The sequence below is a fragment of the Emys orbicularis genome, chromosome 11 (assembly GCF_028017835.1).
Source record: "Emys orbicularis isolate rEmyOrb1 chromosome 11, rEmyOrb1.hap1, whole genome shotgun sequence".
NCBI classification, from domain to species: domain Eukaryota; kingdom Metazoa; phylum Chordata; order Testudines; family Emydidae; genus Emys; species Emys orbicularis.
Genome location: NC_088693.1, coordinates 31337993 through 31355995, shown reverse-complemented (window position 1 = coordinate 31355995; position 18003 = coordinate 31337993). Strand labels below are relative to the sequence as shown.

The window sequence follows — 18003 nt, the reverse complement described above, 5'->3', positions numbered from 1 at the left end:
ACTACTCATACAACGGACTAGATTCTAAATTTACAGTAACCACTCAGAAAACAGACCATGGGCATCACCCTGCAGTGGTTATTATGATTCACTATTTGTATTCCCAACAGTGTTTGAAGACCTCAACCAAAGTCCAGGTTCTGCTGTGTTAAGCACCGTACAAACATATAAGAAGAGACAGGTCAAAGAAAAATTCTGCTCAATTTGTAGATTTTATATACATACGAGGTTGTAGAAAGAATGGAATGGAACAACAAAAAGAACACTGAAGATTTTACAATGCCATTACATAAACCAATGGTACACACTCTCCCATAGAATATGGGTTCAATATTGGTCATCCTATTCATTAAAAATGTATCTGAAGTAGAAGGGGTCCAGAGATGGGAGACAAAAATAAGAGACTGCCACATGAAAAGACATTGAAAGAGTAAGAACTGTTTGTCTTAGCAATGCAATATAGAAAAGTGACAAAGGAACACAAAGCAATTAATGGTATAGGAAAAGGTAAATTGGATGCTATCTATTCTTAATACAAGAAGAGGATATTCAATGAAATTGAAAATCAAAAGAAACTTTACACCATACATAGTTAATATGTGAACTCACGGTCACAAGCTATTACTGAATCCTACAGCTTAGTAGGATTTCAATAATTATTTGGAAAATTGGATCATTCATAGTTACATTAGATACATTAACAAGTTTAAAAAGGGATTATAAACCTGTAAATGTATCAACCTCTAAATAATGGAGATTCAAGCAAGTCACTCCATAATTGTCCACTACAGGGTGTCTGGCATGTTCCTCTGAAATATCTTGTTCCGGTGAATGTGAGAGAATACTGGACTAGATGAACACTTGTTGGACTCAATATGGGAAGTCCTATATTGCTACCAACTTCCGATAACCTGAACAAATCTGATTCCTCCTAAGCTTTTTAGATAATTTTGAATATAATAAAATACTAAATAAAATTCTTGCACCATGTACAAAAATGTCAACCACTACATCTGAAGTTAAAATGTGTCATTCCATACTGAACTAAAGAAAATGAAATTTACTGTGTACTCAGTTCTCCAACATAGTGAGTCGTCAAGTCCAGCTCTTTTATTTACACACTCTAATCACAGCGAGTGCTGTAACCAGTTATTTATTATTAAATTTTAGTATAAAAATCAGGTTAAAAAAAAATCTAATGATTGTGGTAATTTATCCGCATTTTTTGCAGAAAGCCACTGATCATCATAAAATTAATGTACATGGTTTATAATTAATTTGGTGGTATGACATCATACATTGCAGTAATATAAAAGCCATTTCAAATCAGACTTTTCTAAAGTCTGAACTATTAAATACCATACTATTTACATTATTGTTCCACGTGTACTTGACTAAGGAACTTTTACTCCTGGGGAAATTCTGCACCACTGCGCATGCGCAATATTTATGTCCCCTGCAGATTTCTTTGCTTCCCCACAGAAAAATGACTTTCTGATGGGGAAGCAAAGGGAAGCCACAAGAGCAGTATTTTTTGGGTGCCCAGGGCAGCCAGCAGAGAGATAAATCACTGTGGGGCAGGGGGTGGGACTGGGGAACACCTGGGTGGTGGCTCCTACCCTGTGCCGGATTCAGCTGTTAGTCCCGGCTGGACTGGAGAGGACGGGACTTCCTCTTCTCCTACATGGCATCCGGGGCCGGGTCAGACCCACCCCCAGATTTTTCCCCTGACTGTAGGAAGCTCTGCAAACTCTCCTCCAACTCCACCTTTCCTGCACCCATTGCTCCTCAGCTGCAGGGGGAGGGATCACTGCTCCCTCATCTGCCCAACCCCCGTGCATCCAGACCCCCTTATACCCAGACTCTCCTGATGAGCCACCCATACCTTGATACCCACCCTACCGAGTCCCAACCAGCTGCATCTGGATCCCCATCCCACTGAGCCATACTCCCCCAGCATCTGGACCCCCCACTGCTGAGCTCTATCACTCCCACACCCAGACCCCCCTGCTGAGCCCCAACCACCTTCACCTGGACCTCCCTTCAGAGTCCCATTACCATTGCACCCAGAACCCTCCAACAAGCCCTCATGCATCCAGATCCCCCCCCCCACGCCCAGATTGCCCCACACAGAACCCTCTCAACCCACACCTGGATCTCCCCACACTGAGCCCCTCCACACTTGGATACTGCCTTGATGAGCCTGTCTGCCCACACCTGGTGCCCCTGGCACGGAGGGGCAGGGCCCTGGAGTGTTTCTGGGGCAGGCCCGGTCCTTGTTCTGTGTCAGGGTTGGGTGCAGCCTCAGCATTGAGTCTGTGTCCCAGGAGGGAGCTGCACAGTGATCTCCCACCTCTGTGCAGCCAGTGGCCTGTGCTCTCCAATGCCATGTTGGAGCCTCCAAATTTATGTGAGAAATAAAATTTGCAGAATTTTGAAGAATTTTAAATTATTGTGCGCAGAATTTTTAATTTTTTGGCACAGAATGCCCTCAGGAGTAAACTTCATCCTGAATTAACACAGAAATTAAATAATAATTATACTTTTAGACAGCTAGAAACATTAAGGAAATCAGAGCACCTGATATGCACAAACACCTCTTTCAGACAGAGACATCTTGCTGCATGCAGTGGAATGTCCTATACCAGCTAGGATGACACAATCAGGTGAAGTCAGGAATGCCTTGCATGCTACTGCTTCTCAGATGGACCACAATTCCCTTGACTTTGCCTTGTAGTCTGCTTGCTCTCACCTATATTGCTCAACACTTTGACACTCTTAGAGAAATGATGCCATTAACACACACAAAGATATTTTATAAATGAAGAGTATCTTTCTTTTATAGGAAAATGTTTAATACTCGATGGTGTATTTTACTGAATTCATCTGGAATGGTTTTTTTTAAAACAATAAATCTGCAAATTATATTTTATTTATATTGTGGAAAAGGAAATGATATATTACACACAGCAGAGAAAACAAGCCATTCTAGTAGTTATGAAAACCATTCATTTTAAAATCAAAAGTCTTCATATAGCTACTGTATTAGATTGTTAGAGTTAGCTTGAATACTTCAGTTTAATAGGAATGCTGGCTGAATTTCCGTCAGCATAAATGCCCTACAGGACTTTTAGATACACATTTTTAATTCCAGCTGGTGGGGACCATTATCATTTGGATTTTTACGTCCCAAAGGAAATTGACTTGTGTCAGAAATTGTTTGCAATCAGAATGGCAATGAGAAGTAATTAAAAATGGTTGCTTGAAGAGCTGTGCTTCAGTGAACTGCTCCAAATAAAACTACTTCTGGAGGTCTGTATCTCTACCATTCACTGTCTGCAAAGTTAATTTGTTGACAATTTAGTATACTGTCAAAGTGCAGCCAAAGTTTTATTTTCTTTTTGTTAAAAGGTTAAATGACACCTTGTGTTGTCACAAGTAATAAATGTGCATTCAGTACTTTACAGTTAAATACAAAAATATTTAAGTGGTGTAATAAAGTTAAGAGTTCTACTTCCCAACAGTACAAAATTTTCATCTGCTACATGGAGACAGTAACTAGTGAGGGGAGGGAGATGAGCTGGCTACATGATGCAACAGGTTAATGCAACTAGCCTTCCACATGGCAGGATAGGCAGCCTGTTTAATAAAAGTTTAATTATCTCTTCCGAGTATGTATAGACTTCTGTCTGCATCACAGAATTATCACACAATCTGATAAAGCTGACAGACTCTGCTCAGGAGAAGCCCAGGGCTGAATTTTCAGTAGTAATGTAGGTTAGAAGTGAGGTGCATTGATAGATGTATGATTATGGAAAGCTGAATATCCTACCTGCTGCTGCATTGAAACAGTCTTTAAAGAACAAACAGGTACACTGAAAAACTTATTACTATTCTTCCCAATCCATCATTTACAATATATTTCAATGTTTTGTATTACTGATTTACAGCATCAAAAACAATCTTGCTGTACCATTTTTGTCTCTAAGGCTATCTCTCCACACCAGAGCCTAAGCCAGCAAAGCTCTGTAGGCACAGCCTAGTACAGATGTAAGCTGACAGGAGATCCTGTGTCAGTACAGTAATACCACTCCCCCAACCAACATTAGCTAAGCAGACAGAAGCACTCTTCTGCTGGCATGGATGGATCTGTACGGGGTGGGGAGAGGCTGTGTCCCCTTTAATTTTTCCCACCCATGTGCGGAATGAATTTTGTTATGTGCACCAATATGAAGGTGATGTGTGGAGGGTGAGGAGCCCCAGTGGGCCAGTCAGTATTCTACCCTCGGCCCGCTGGGAATATTAGTTGGCAGCTCCTTCATGGAGCCATGAGCATAGGCATGTATTTGGTGCAATTCACCCTCCTCCCCACACTTGCCCTTTTTGCGATGTGAGGAGACCCTGGCACACATTTACATTGAGTGTGCAAGGTTGCAGCCCCTTTTCTGGCTCCTCCAGAACCTTCTTCTCAGGTTCTGGCTGCACTTCTCCCCACACCTCCTATATTTGCACACCCCATCCATTGGCCCACGAAGTCGTGAGATCTCCTTGTCAACCTTCTCCTGGCATTGGCCAAGGCGGCTGTCCATCATACGAGAAGGAGGGCTGTTGGATGGGGATGTGCTCTGAGACTGTGGGGCCTATTTCCGCTCCTCCCTGAAGTCATGTATCAGGGCAGAGTTCCTCTGGGCTGCATCTGCTGGCTCCCTGAATGGCTTTGAGGAGCAGTGAGGTGCTGTCCGGGGGTCTCTGCTAGGAGTCCCCCCTCTGGCTCCCTGCTTTTGACACTGTGACCCTCACTTCTGTCCCTGCTTTCTCATTTGTTGCCCCCTGAATTTACTTGAGTCCTGGGTTCAATAGTTCCTCCCCTTAGCCTGGAGGAGGAGCCTTTAGATGTAGGTGGACACAACATCAATAGGTGCCCTTCCAACAGAGCTGCAGTGAGTCATCACTCAGGCATGCGGCAATAACTCAGTTGCACTGACTTACCGTTCCACACAGAGTCTCCAGTCATCTGGCAGCATCCTATCCCTGAGCAGAGCCTGGGTCAGATGACCCACAGGCTCAGGTATTTCTCCAACCCCACTAAAACTGCAAATCAGTCTGTTCAACAGCACTACACAGCCAGAAACCCTCCTACTGCTTCGCAGTGTAACACTCTCTCTAGACTTCTAGCCTTGCCTAAGCCCTGTTCCAGCCTTGTCCTAAGCCCCGTTCCAGCCTTGTCCTGGCCCTACTCTGACCTCCAGACCTGTTACTGACCTGCTCCAGCCTTGCTTCTACCTCCTGACCTCCTAGCTTTGACTTTTGGCTTGTATCAGGGCTCTGGCTATAGTACTTGGCTGGCCCACGGACTCTCATCTGGGTTCTGACTTTGGCCAGTCCCCAGAGTTTAGTTCCAGCCTCAGGCCAACCCTCACCTCAATCCCGACTCTACATACAGCTTTAATCTCAGCTCCAACCACTAGGCGTGACTTCCAGGAGGCAGCACCTGGCACTTGGTGCTTATGAGGTGGCTAATGTACAGCTTCACGAGCCAAGGGAACAAGGGGTGGGCTGGGTCCCCCAGGATTACTAATGGCATTTCAACATTGCCAATGGCAATCTTCTGGTCAGTGAAGAACATTCCTGCTTGTAGCTTTCTGAAGAGTCCTGCATTCTTAAAGATGCAAGTGTCATGCACTTTCAAAGCATCACTAGAGATCCACCAACGCTAGCATAACAATAGAAAAGTAGCCCTGTGTTGATGCACTCTGTGGCAAGGTGGTCTGGTGCCACAATAGGGATATGCATTCTATTTATTGCTTTCACACAGTTGTGGAAACCCATTGCTGCAAATCCATCCACTATGTCCTCCACATTGTCAAGAGTCACAGTCCCGTCTACCAGGAGATGACTAATGGGCCTGCACACTTGCATGACAACAGATCAACTTGCATCCACAGTGGATTTTCCAACTTCAAAATGATATCCCACTGACTGCTAGCAATCCAGAGTTGCAAGTTTCCACAGTGCAATGGCCACTTGCTTCTCCAGTGTCAGTGTAACTTTCATTTGGGTGTCCCTGTGCTGGAGGATTGGGGCAAGCTCAGCACGCATACCCAGGAATGTGGCCTTGAGCATCTGAAAGTTCTGCAACCATTGCAAGTCATCCCAAGTCTGCATTACATGATCCCACTAGTCAGTGCTTGTTTCTTAGCCCCAGAAACAGCTGGCTTTTGCATCTACGGCTGTTCTGTGAATGTCAACAACCTTGAATTGGGTCTCGCTATGTCTCACAGGAATCTTCCCTCCAAGAAACAGTCATGCTCCCAACTGATTTTGTTCTTCTTATGGCTCTGCAAATAGCAGAGGATTGTGCACCCAGTGCTTTCAATTCTTATGACAATAATGCAGGCTCCATGCATCTGTCAGAGATGGCGAATAGCAAGGAATGCCACACCAGTTCTTGGGTTTTTTAAAAAAGGCACAACAATTATGGGATATAGATGACATTATGGGATGGAGACAGTTGCATGCTAGGAAGTTGACCCTTGCTCCCAGTCACCCCTACATGACTTGTTTCTGCCCCACCGACTTTAATCACTTCTTCTTGCTTTTCTGCATGACCAGGATTTTACAACCTCGATGTACAACAATATTGGGTCATGTGGAAATATTTATTTAGGGTTACCATACGTCCGTTTTTTCCCGGACATGTCCGGCTTTTCGGCAATCAAACCCCCGTCCGGGGGGAATTGCCAAAAAGCCGAACATGTCCGGGAAAAATGCCGGCCGGGCACTTCCCCTCCCGCGGCTGCTCTGCTCCTCCCCTGACTCTTCGGCTCTGTTTAAGAGCCGAGCTGCCCAAGCGCTATGGGCTTCAGGCAGCCCCCTTGCCTCCGGACCCCAGCACCCCGAAGCCGGTAGCGCTTGGGCAGCTCGGCTCTTAAACAGAGCCGAAGAGTCAGGGGAGGAGCAGAGCCTCCGGCCGCGGCGGCTCTGCTCCTCCCCTGACTCTTCGGCTCTGTTTAAGAGCCGAGCGCTACAGGCTTCAGGCAGCCCCCATGCCTCCGGACCCTGCGCCGCCGGAGCCCGGGAGGGGAAGTGCCCAGCCAGGGGCGCAGGGTCCGGAGGCATGGGGGCTGCCCGAAGCCCGAGTGCTACCGGCTTCACGGTTTGCCGGGCAGCCTCCAGACCCTGCGCCCCCGGCTGGGCGCTTCCCCTCCCGGGCTCCAGCTGCGCTGGGAAAGCGCCGGCCGTGGGCGCAGGGTCTGGGGGCTGCCCGGCAAACCGTGAAGCCGGTAGCGCTCGGGCAGCCCTTTTCGCGTGGCTGGGAGTGGGAGGGAGGAGGGGGCAGAGTTAGGGCGGGGTTGGGGCGGGGAAGGGGCAGAGTTGGGGCGGGGCTGGGGGTGGGAAATGGGCGGGGCCAGGGCCCCGTGGAGGGTCCTCTTTTTTTATTTGTTAAATATGGTAACCCTAATTTATTAGCAGATAAATTGATTAGTTATGTATCTGTTTTAAGAAGACTTTATTGTCAGTGACCAATTTAAAAAAATGACACAGTAATATACATAGGTTTATAAGGAGTTAATTAGAAAAAGTTTAACTGGAAGATGGTATTTTAAGTAGCAAAAATGTGGAAGATTTGTCTTGGTCAGTCAAACAGGACACTTTAGGACACTGACAATAATTCTCTTAAGCTTAGTAAAATTGCATTTTACTGACACATGAAGACCTAGGTTAGGGAGTGTTTTGTTCTTCTGAATTAGTATAGAATTAACTAACCAATGATGTTCTTAGTTGGTGGCTGCACTATGTGAGTATCTACATTTAAATCACAAACTGAAGATACAAAGGCAGCAGCTTTCTCCTGTCCAGGCCAGTAAAGACTAAGCTAATCTTGACTAAGCTAAAAAATACTGCTTGTGTAAACCACACACCTCCTGGGTGTGGTGTCTGAGAGAGAGACTGAGTCTGCTCTACAGCCTTAACTAAACAGCCAGTTGGCTTTTAGCTCATGCAGTAGAGGCTCATGCACTAAGCTCCAGAGGTCCCTGATTCGATCCTACCCCCTGACGACTGGGGTCTGTCAGCGTTACACTTGCATCTCTTAGAAGCAGCATGTTCTCAATTTCATTCAATGGGTGATAGCAGAGAATAAATGAACCAAAGAGGTGGATCTCATAGGCTATAGGATGTAATATCCAACCCCCAATTTTTATCCAAGTGTCCCCTGTGAGCTGTAACATAGCATTACACTCTCTGAGTAGCAGAGGATTACGCCCTCCATCAGTGTCCAGTGTAATTGTAAAAGCAAGAAGAAAAGGGGTCAGAATGAAGCTTGGTGTTTGTGTGAATGTAAATTTAAGAATACTCTTTTGATTTGATATCCATAACTGCCCATGAAAGCTCCTTGCAGTATAGCCTTGGACAGGTGATCTTGGATTCCATATTATAAAAATATGAAGCATTAATACCTAAAATCTTTGGATTACTATTCAATTAAGGGGTTTTTTTGTAAAGTATCAAATATTTCAAATCAGACATCACAAGACTGTCAAAAAATGTGCACAGTACCTTTACAATTAACTATGAAAAAACTATAGCACAAATACCCCCAGAAGATGTATGTGCTTGGAGATTTTTACTAGACTCATTATTTACATAAACCAAATACAAGACAAACTGGCTTAATTTAAGTGCTAATTCCCCCCCCTAAGCCTCATTAGCTTAATTATATAAATGGTCATTTATTAAACCACAATGGAAAGAACCGAAAGATAAATAAAACTGCATTTATGTCTAATGCAAAATGTGATTTCCTATCTGGTAGGTGGTAGTAGGAGATAGGAGTATATTACCCTTATGTCACTGAATAAATAATACCACGTCAGTTCAACACCTGCACTGACATCCTGATTCTTTTGGATGCAATGAAGATATGGACTATTTTTCTGCAAAACTCTTAAAGGCTTGAGCCTTAAACATTTAAGAGACCTTAACTGTCTAAGAGATAATGTCTTTCCCTTTGAAATGGAATGGCAGCTGAGGTGAACTTGGACTTTAATGAAAGGTAACTGGAGGCAGGCCATTTTGAATCTGGGACCCTTAGAACTCATTCCCTCATGTGGCAATAGAGCTCTAGTTGTTTAGCTTATAAGGCAGTGCAAAGACCCAGCTCTTTTTTTTTTTTAAGGTGTGCATGTGTAAGAGAGAGAGAGAGAAACTGAAAAACAGATGAGGAAGGTTGAAAAAGATATATATTTCCACATGCAAGGAGTTTTTGTATGTATCAAGCCTTACAGAGTAGAAACACTAATTTTATGTTAGTAACAATATTGTCAAATGACAGAGGTGAAGTACTTCAAATATGAAATAAGAGATGATCTCAAATGAGCTGTGTAATTGGCCTTACATTGGGAGAGGTGTTTTTGGCAGGCACAAGAACAATTTGGAAAGGCCATAGATAGGGGACCATATTTCCCTATACTGAAAAAGGGACACGGGGTAAGTGGCGATGCCAGGTGGCCTGAGCCCCACCATGCGTTGCCGCTCATCTCGAGTTGACATCACAGATGTCATGACTTTTTTGGCAAAAATGGACATTTGTCCTGTTTACCCTTGTCCAAATGTTCTTCTTAGGGCAAGAACAAATGGGACAAATGCCCAGTTTTGTGAAAAAAGTCATGATGTCCAAGACAGAGCTTAAAAAGGAGACTGTCCCAGCCAAATCTGGACATATGATCACCCTAGCCATAGATGAAATTAGCATTTCTACACATTAAATACACTATCTCCATAAAAGGAGATCACGTCAAATCATAACTGAAGTCACTGTTTGAAGAGTAGAGAAACACAAAGATGAATTCAAAACAAACAGTAATAGGTGTTAAGAAGATGCTCTCTAGGTGAGTGTTAATTATTAGGTTCATTGTAACTGGAAGCCCAGGTACAGTTATTTAATGAAAGAGCAAGTTAAGATCCTTAATAGTGAGTGTTGAATGTAACAGGCTTCAGTTTCAAGGGCTGCCAATCACCTAATTTTCTGGAGGATGTGTAATTATCCACACATATTTATAACCAAAAACATTTCTAATTACACAAAAAAGTGTACTGTAATTACTGTAATTCTTCTATACACAAAATTAATTTTTTTTAAGATGACTGATAATTATTGATACATTGTGTCAAATATACAGGATTATGTTTTACACTAAAATATTCAAAAGTATGCATATACAAGGAATTTTCAGAAACAAAATGCAAAGAAAATACTTTTTTAAAAAGGTGAATAAAACTAGATAACCTTACTCAGGAAAAATGCTGCAACACAATTACTGTACTGTATATGAGCATGCTGTCTGGATTTGTGTTGAAATAGCACCCTAACTTGGGTGCAAATATTTATAAATGAAGTACTCCCTGTTGGACAATATTTGAGAAGTATTTGGAAACACACATCCAGTACAAATATTATGCCCTCATAAATTATATCAATAGTTATTGAAACCATCAGTTTATTGATTTGCTGCAAATAAATAAATTAGCATAATTGCTTTTTCAAGTCCATAAAATCAATGTGATAACTTCTCCCCTCTACTGTGTTACGACTTAGGATAACCCAAGCAAAATTAAAGGTTTACTTACTGCTCTGAAAGATAATCAATGAAGCAAGAGACCTTTTTAATACCAGCTCTAGTGAGACAGCATTTTTGAATGCTGAATACAGTAATGAAACCTGAACAACTTTTATAGAAAAAAATTATCCGTAGCACCCAAGACAACTGAATAAAACATTTAACTTGGGGATACGTGGAAAATAAAGCCATGAAGGCCTGTACCTTGTGCTGGCAATACTTGGTGATTCTGCGCCAAGCCTACATCTTTCTAGCTGACTGGCAACGATTTGCCTTTCCACCTCCAGCTCTCTGGTGAGTCTTTGAAACTGGAGCTCCTGTGATTCCAAAATAAAAAAATAAGGCATTCTAGAGTTAAAAGTACTTGGTGTACATCAATATTGAAACATTAATCATTATACATTAAAATTGTGCCTTGGTGTGACTCTTAATTAGCTGAAATAATCTATAATCACAGTAATACACACAGTGTGATTTTACAGCTCTTTAATATTTGTAGTATCTTTTCGTTTAATCTTTTCTATTAAAAAGAGAAAGAAATGATGCTCAGGTCTGCTTCTATCTCATCTGTGATTTCAACTCTTCCAATATCTTCCCCTGCTGCAGCATTTTAACAAACTGTGGTTTACAATACACTTTCCTCAGTGGTGTCTGTAACTGAGGCATATCGCACAATAATACAACTTATTCTCAATTGTAGAGATGGCTGGGGTTGGAGAGAAGGCATACATCAGAGCCAATTCCCAACTGAGATGGAAGATATCAGTTAAGGAGCCTGGACTCGGACCCATTCGATAGCAAAACTGATTACTTCAACTAACTTTATTTTTTGATTGGTATTAGCATCGACTTCTCTTCGTTCAATATAAGACCCAGATAATCAAAGAGACACAGTTTGAATTAGACTTGTTCTCTGGACTTGCTTCTCACTAACCAATTATCCAGGTACAGGAAAACAGTAAATTTCTCTTTTTCTGATGTATGCTGACACTACAATCATGCGTTTTGTAAAACATGAGAACAGGCTGAAGGGAAGCATAGTGTACTGATAGTGTTGGCCAACCACAACAAATCTCAGAAACCTCCGGTGGCTCAGGAGAATCACCATATGGAAATAAGCAATGTGAAGATGTAGGGCAGCAAATCAGTCACTGTGCTTCAGTGTGGAAAGGATAGTTGGTAGGGTGACCATACGGAACCTCAAGTATCTGCTGTATTTGTCAAGGCTGTGGAGACTGAGGATGGGTCTCATCCCTCCTTTGGATTTGGGGACCAGGAAATACCAGGAATACAACCCCTTTCCCTGATACTCCTCTACAATTCTCCACGCAAGCAGAGTCTGGACCTACTGAAGGAGCAGTGTCTCGTGAGTGGGCTTCCTGAAGAAGGATGGGGTAGGTGGGTGGGGTGGGGTAATGCATAGGAAATATGTGGCATAACTTGATCTCACAGTGCTTTAGAATTTGATGGGGAGTAAAATTTATACCAAACTGAAGCAATGGAGACAGGGAGGTCACAATTGGAACACTGCCCTGGATATACAAATCAAAATTGCTGCTTTGACACTGGAGGACAACAAGCTGGCTGGTTGAAATTAGACCTAGAAGACCTCCTCCTCTGTGATCTATGACTCATCCTGGAAAAATCTTGCTGTTTCACAGAAAGAATAACTGATGGACAAAACACTGAAAGCTGAATTGCTGCTGCTTCTATTGACCTCCATATTGACTCCTCTTTGTGGATGGGGTATAAACATCCAAGGAATGCAAAGAAGCCTGGAAGTCTTTAAAATGAATTTAAAGTCTTGTCAGTCTTCTCTGAAAACAAAAAAGTGATCATCAAAAAGATAAGTCTTCTATGTTCTGCTGAACATCAGGAGCTATTCCAGAATTTTGCAACCACAAGGCCATCCTCATGGTCACAGCTGATGCCATAATTCTGGATGAAGCATCAGCAACGAAGTCTTGGCCATCAGAAGGCCCTCCACAATGAACACCTTAGACCCCTCCCTGGAAACATCTGGTAACTTATTTGTGAATTTGGACATAGCATCCCAATTAAAGCCATATTTGGATAATAACACCTGCTGATTTGCAATGAGCATCTGCAATGAAGTCATATACATTTTCCTCCCCATCAAGTCCAGTCTCTTGGACTTTTATATAGGGGGTGGACCTATATCTTCCCCATTGTGACCTGTCATTTACTGCTTTTACCATGAGCGAGTTAGGAGCTGCATGTGGACATAATACTGCTTTCCAGAATGTTTAACTGTAGGTGGTAATGAAGCTGCAATATTCCATGGGGACTTGGGGCTCCAAATTCTCCTGAGCAAATGCAGCCTGAATTCCCAAGGTGGAACCCATATGCCTGAGAAGGCCCTGGTGTTACTTAAAGTCACTGGGCACTGGTGAGGAAAAGACTTGTACTGCACAATCATTCAGAGAGTAAGAATAAGGGTGTGGAACCAATGGGGGGGAGGGGAGGGAAGGGAAGGAGGGGAGAAAGGTCATGTACGAGCAGATCCAGCTGAGGAAGAATGACCTCAGACTGTACCTGTAATAGAGGTGGCATAGGAAGAGAAACTGCAGTTGGAATCAATAATTTTGCCCTGGATTCTGTTGAAGAGCCGGATCTCTCAGACTAAAGCACATCCCAAGGATTCGAAGGAGGCAATTGGGAATAGAGGTATGGCATTGGGGGTGGCCAGTGGGTATTAGGCCGGGGCCCCTACCCCTCCTTTGGGAATGTTGCTGATCCTGGTACTGATGGTTAGCTCAGGATGGCCTTGAACCCTTCTGAGAACAGTGCTTTGAAGGCACTGGGGAACCAGATCTTAAGGAGCCTTGAAAATCATCCTGTGGGAGCAGAGGAGCCACCTCTGAGGGAGCAAACAAATGATTAGCCTCATCCAGAACCCAATATGGAGAAAGCATCAGTGCCGAGGATGAATGAGTAATTGATGCCGTCAGAACCAGAATAGGCATTGTACTTCAGTACTGGAGCAAATTACGTCTGAGACAGAGTTAGCACCAAACCTGGTGATGGGTTCTGTAGTAAGGACATCGTTGGTGCTGAAGACAACATCTGTGCCAATGTACTACAGGGTACCACAAAGGACGTTGGCTATGACTCTGAAGTCTGAGCCCCTGATGGTGCAGAATGCGATGCTGATGAGTGAGACAGCTATGTGACCAGATCAGATGGCCCAATGGCACAGCAGAAGATGATGATGTAGAAGCTATGCCCTGAATTACAGGGGAATCAGGAATGGAAAGGCAAAGCAGATCTGACGCTGCGCGGGATGCCAATGGAATGGATATGGTCTGTGCTGATGATGATAGTGAACTCAATGGATGCTCCATGGCCAGTACCGTAGTAGACTGTAAAGAGTCCAATTGATCTCGGTGCAGAACTGGAGAGTCGTTAGACATGCCAGCTCCATTGTGCATAGTGCAGGACTCATGGTGCCGGTCAGCATTTCTCTTAGAAGATGAAGAGGAGTCTCTGAGTCCTGAAATGGTTCTGATTCATCTTGTGAGACCTCTTCTTTGGAGGACCCGAAGAAGGAGAATGAACCCTCCTCCTGTTAAGGAAAGTGCTGAATCGAGCCAGGAGCCACATCTTGTCTAGGCTCTGAAGGAGAGCATGGGGCCAGATGATCTGAATATGTTCAAGTGCCAAAGTGGGACTCATAATCTGTTCTAAGAGATGCTGTTTCAGAAGCCCCAGTAGCTCCTCTCTTTAATGTTCTCTTCTCCCAGGTACAAAAAACACCATGTATGGGGGACACTATAACCCACATAATGGAGAATGTTTAAACCCTGGTGAGGGCATCACCCAGGGTAACTATCTATCCATCCTCACTACTATAACTAAACCTAAGGTTACTAATACACTACACTAACAATGAACTGTATATAATAAAATCCCAGCGAAAATGGACATAAACAGTCTGAGGTAAATCACCACAAGAATTCTCTGACTCTAGCCGTTGGCAGTAGGAAGGAACTGGGTGGGGGGTTTGGGATGGTGCTGCCCTTAAATAGCCAGGCAGGGGCTACAGCCCTGGGGTGCAAGTGCCGCCCCTACAAGTACTACTAGGCAAAGTTCTCTGACTTCGGTGTGCTGGGCACATGCATAGCTGAGCGGATACAAGTCTGCAATAAATTAAAGACGAAACAGTTATGTTCGGGCTGCATTTTCTTTACTCTGATCCTTAGTGTTTTGTGAAGCTAAACTTGGATGAAAAGCAATTTAAGAATTATTTCCTTACTGAAGACTTTTGTACATGTATATACAAAAAAGGAAGGTAGGATAAAGCATGGAGTTTCCATATAATCACTGTAACAGGAAAATGATTTTCTATGAACATTATTCAAAGAAGATTAAATACCTTAAGGAAAATGCTATTAACCCAGACATTTATGAATAATTTTGTCCATATAGAGACATATCTAGTATTTCTAGGTCCCTCACAGCACATTTACTGTACAAAAGATGGTGAAAAATTGTTTTCTTATCTATACAGATGAGCAATTATAACTGAAGTCAACAGCAAAGAAACTGATAAAATCAAAATCTGAAAACTGCTGGAATTGCTTTTCTTCTAGACTCAATCATGCTTGTATTGTTCTCTGTATTATTAAAAATCTTAAGCTACCGTGAGGGGAAAGCTTTTTCCTGCAAATTTTTCCTCTCCAAGAAACGATCACCGAAAAGCAAGAAATTCAATGCTGAGTGGTCCAGTCATCCGTTTAATCTTGCTGAGTCAGCAGCAATTCATTTTAAATCCTATAGCATAACATTTGCATGTACAAAGAAAAAGTGACTCCACAGATCTATAATTTCATTCTGAGCAGCAGTTGGCAACTAGCTGCCTTTCAATTTCAAAAGAAATTACAATTTTGAAAGGCATCATCATAGCAGGGGATTTAAGTAATAACTTGATATTGACAATAAAACAAGAAATGCAATATCTTCAAATGTGAGTGAAAGGAACAGTTAACATGGAACCACAATTGAAAAACCTCTATCCAAGTCTCTTGAAATTGTATCCCAGAGGAAAAAAGATAAACCAACAAACATTTTGGTGCGTAGTTTTTATGTAAATCCAGCTTCGGTACTTTCTTGATGATACCCCTCGCCATCAAAGTATGTAAACTTTAAAACTCTTTTGAAAGCATGTTTGTGGTTTTCTTTTAATATCTCCAATTTCACAAGAGTAAAATAAATATTAGAAAGCCACGATTTGTTTGTTCCAGTTTCTCCAGAACTATGCACTTTTAAAGATCTTAATTACACTGCAGACATTTTGAATGTTCCATACTAAGCATCATTATTGTAATATCAGAAATTAGACACCACTAAAATTTCCCCTGATGTCTGTAAGCATTCCCTCCATGATGGACTAAGGACTATGGGCTTGTCTACACTACAAAATTAGATCAACTTAAGTTAAGTTAAGTCAACCTACAGCCACTGCAGCAATTAAATCAGCTGTTGGTGTCCACACTACCCTCCTTCAGCCGGTGGTATGTGTCCTCCCTGGAATGCTTGCACTGACTGAACTGGGATATTGGGGGGCACTGACAGTTGTAGTGTGGGAAAATGACCGATGTGCGGGGCTCACAGCTGAAGCACCCTGCCCCAGGAGCTGGAGCTGAAATGTGAAATAGTAGCAGCCAAGAACATCAATTTCACAGCTGGTAGGCTCCCTGCTGTTTAATTGAGCCTATCACTGGGCTCAGGGCTTGGAAGGTCAGCTCTGGGGCAGGGTGGGAGGACTCTAGCTGTCAACCCCATGCAGGGCTGACTGCCAACAGGCAATGTAAGTAATGCATTGTGTACACGGACATTGTGTTGCCCTAACTACATCGACCAAAGCACTATGCCTCTTGCAAAGGTGGAGTTATTAATTCAATGTAGTGGGCAACTTACATTGGTAGGAGCACCACTGTAATATAGACACTGACAGAGTTAGGTTGGCATAAAGCTTATGATGAGCTAACGCTGTAGTTTAGATCATGTTTTAGTCTAGAGAGCTCTTGCTGAATTGGGCCCTTATCTATAGTCACAACTGCATTGGTTTAGGTCTGTGGGTCTCAAACTTTTTTTTTCGAGGACCACTTGAAAATTGCTGAGGGTCTCGGCGGACCACTTAATGATCTTTCCAAAAGTTGTTTGTACAGTTGGCTAACTATTGTAAAGCGCTTTGGATAAAAGTGCTATATTAATAAATAAATAAATAAACAAATAAACAAACAAACTTTGTTCCACAAATAAAAGCACACAACTCATATTTAATATCAGAAGTCTTACATTTCTAATGTGATGTATGTGCCCTCTCTCCCGCACTACAGCAGCCCCCGAGCTGGGACTGGGAAGGGCGGGGGGGTGGTCTCTCACCAGCAGCCGCAGTCATGGGAGCTGGGGAAAGTCACCTCTTTCTCTGGCCAGTGCAGCCCTGCACGTCCCAAATTCCCCCCCACCCTCTCTTCTCACCCCACTTCCCCCTTCTCCCTACCTCCTATTCCCCCCAAGGCCACCACCTCACCTTACCTGTGCGTCTTCTCAGGGGCCAGGCAACTAATTAGTGGAGCCATGCCTGTGTGTGCGGCCACCCAGGCGAGCACCTTAGAGGGAACTATCTGTGGACCACCTGAATGGAGCTCGCGGACCACTGGTGGTCCATGGACCACAGTTTCAGAACCTCTGGTTTAGGTAAAGGTGTGATTTTAAACAGATTTAGTTAAAATGGTGAACAGTCTTAGATTTATATCTTATTTATAATAATTCAGTTTATCAAACTGATTTAAGTGGTGGTGCAACTTTGAATATAGACAAGGCTTGGGTCTCCTGTGCTTAAGAAAAGCTATGACATTGGTTCTTTTAAATACTGAATATTTAAAACATGTAATTTGAAGTATTTTTCTAAAGTTAATTGATGTGCAAAGTGAAGATTATTTTAATCATATGGAAAATTTACTTCAATTACGTCAGTGGCGGATTTAGAGTTAGTGTGGCCCGGTGTGCAGCTTCATTTTCAGGCCCTCCCCCTCGGGACCCAGCCAAGAAAAAGAACATTATCTCTTATCTCCCTGCTGTTTTTCATTCTTTTTTTCCTTCACCCTCCTTCTATATTATAAGTAATGGGAAGTAAATGACAATACAGTGAGGTACCTTGATTGGGGCAGGAGATTGGGGTGTGGGAGGGGGTGCAGGGGTCAGGCTCTGGGAGGGAGTTTGGGTGCTGGGTGCAGGCTCTGGGCTGGGGCAGGGGATTTGGGTGTGGGAGGGGTGAGGCTCTGGGAAGAAGTTTGGGTGCAGGTTCTGGGCTGGGGCAGGGAGTTGGAGTGCGGGAGGGGGCGGGGGGGCAGCACTT

At 43.3% G+C, this 18003-nt stretch overlaps 1 protein-coding gene across 4 annotated transcripts in view; it reads right to left on the bottom strand.

Annotated features, from left to right (window-relative positions):
- The window catches only part of PKP4 (plakophilin 4), a 193910-nt gene that overhangs the window by 108907 nt on the left and 67000 nt on the right, over window positions 1–18003 (bottom strand). For all 4 annotated transcript variants that reach the window (XM_065413829.1, XM_065413827.1, XM_065413828.1 and 1 more), the window contains one exon: window positions 10824–10936. In XM_065413829.1, coding sequence (XP_065269901.1) covers window positions 10824–10936 — 113 coding nt within the window. The remainder of the gene's footprint in view (window positions 1–10823; window positions 10937–18003) is intronic.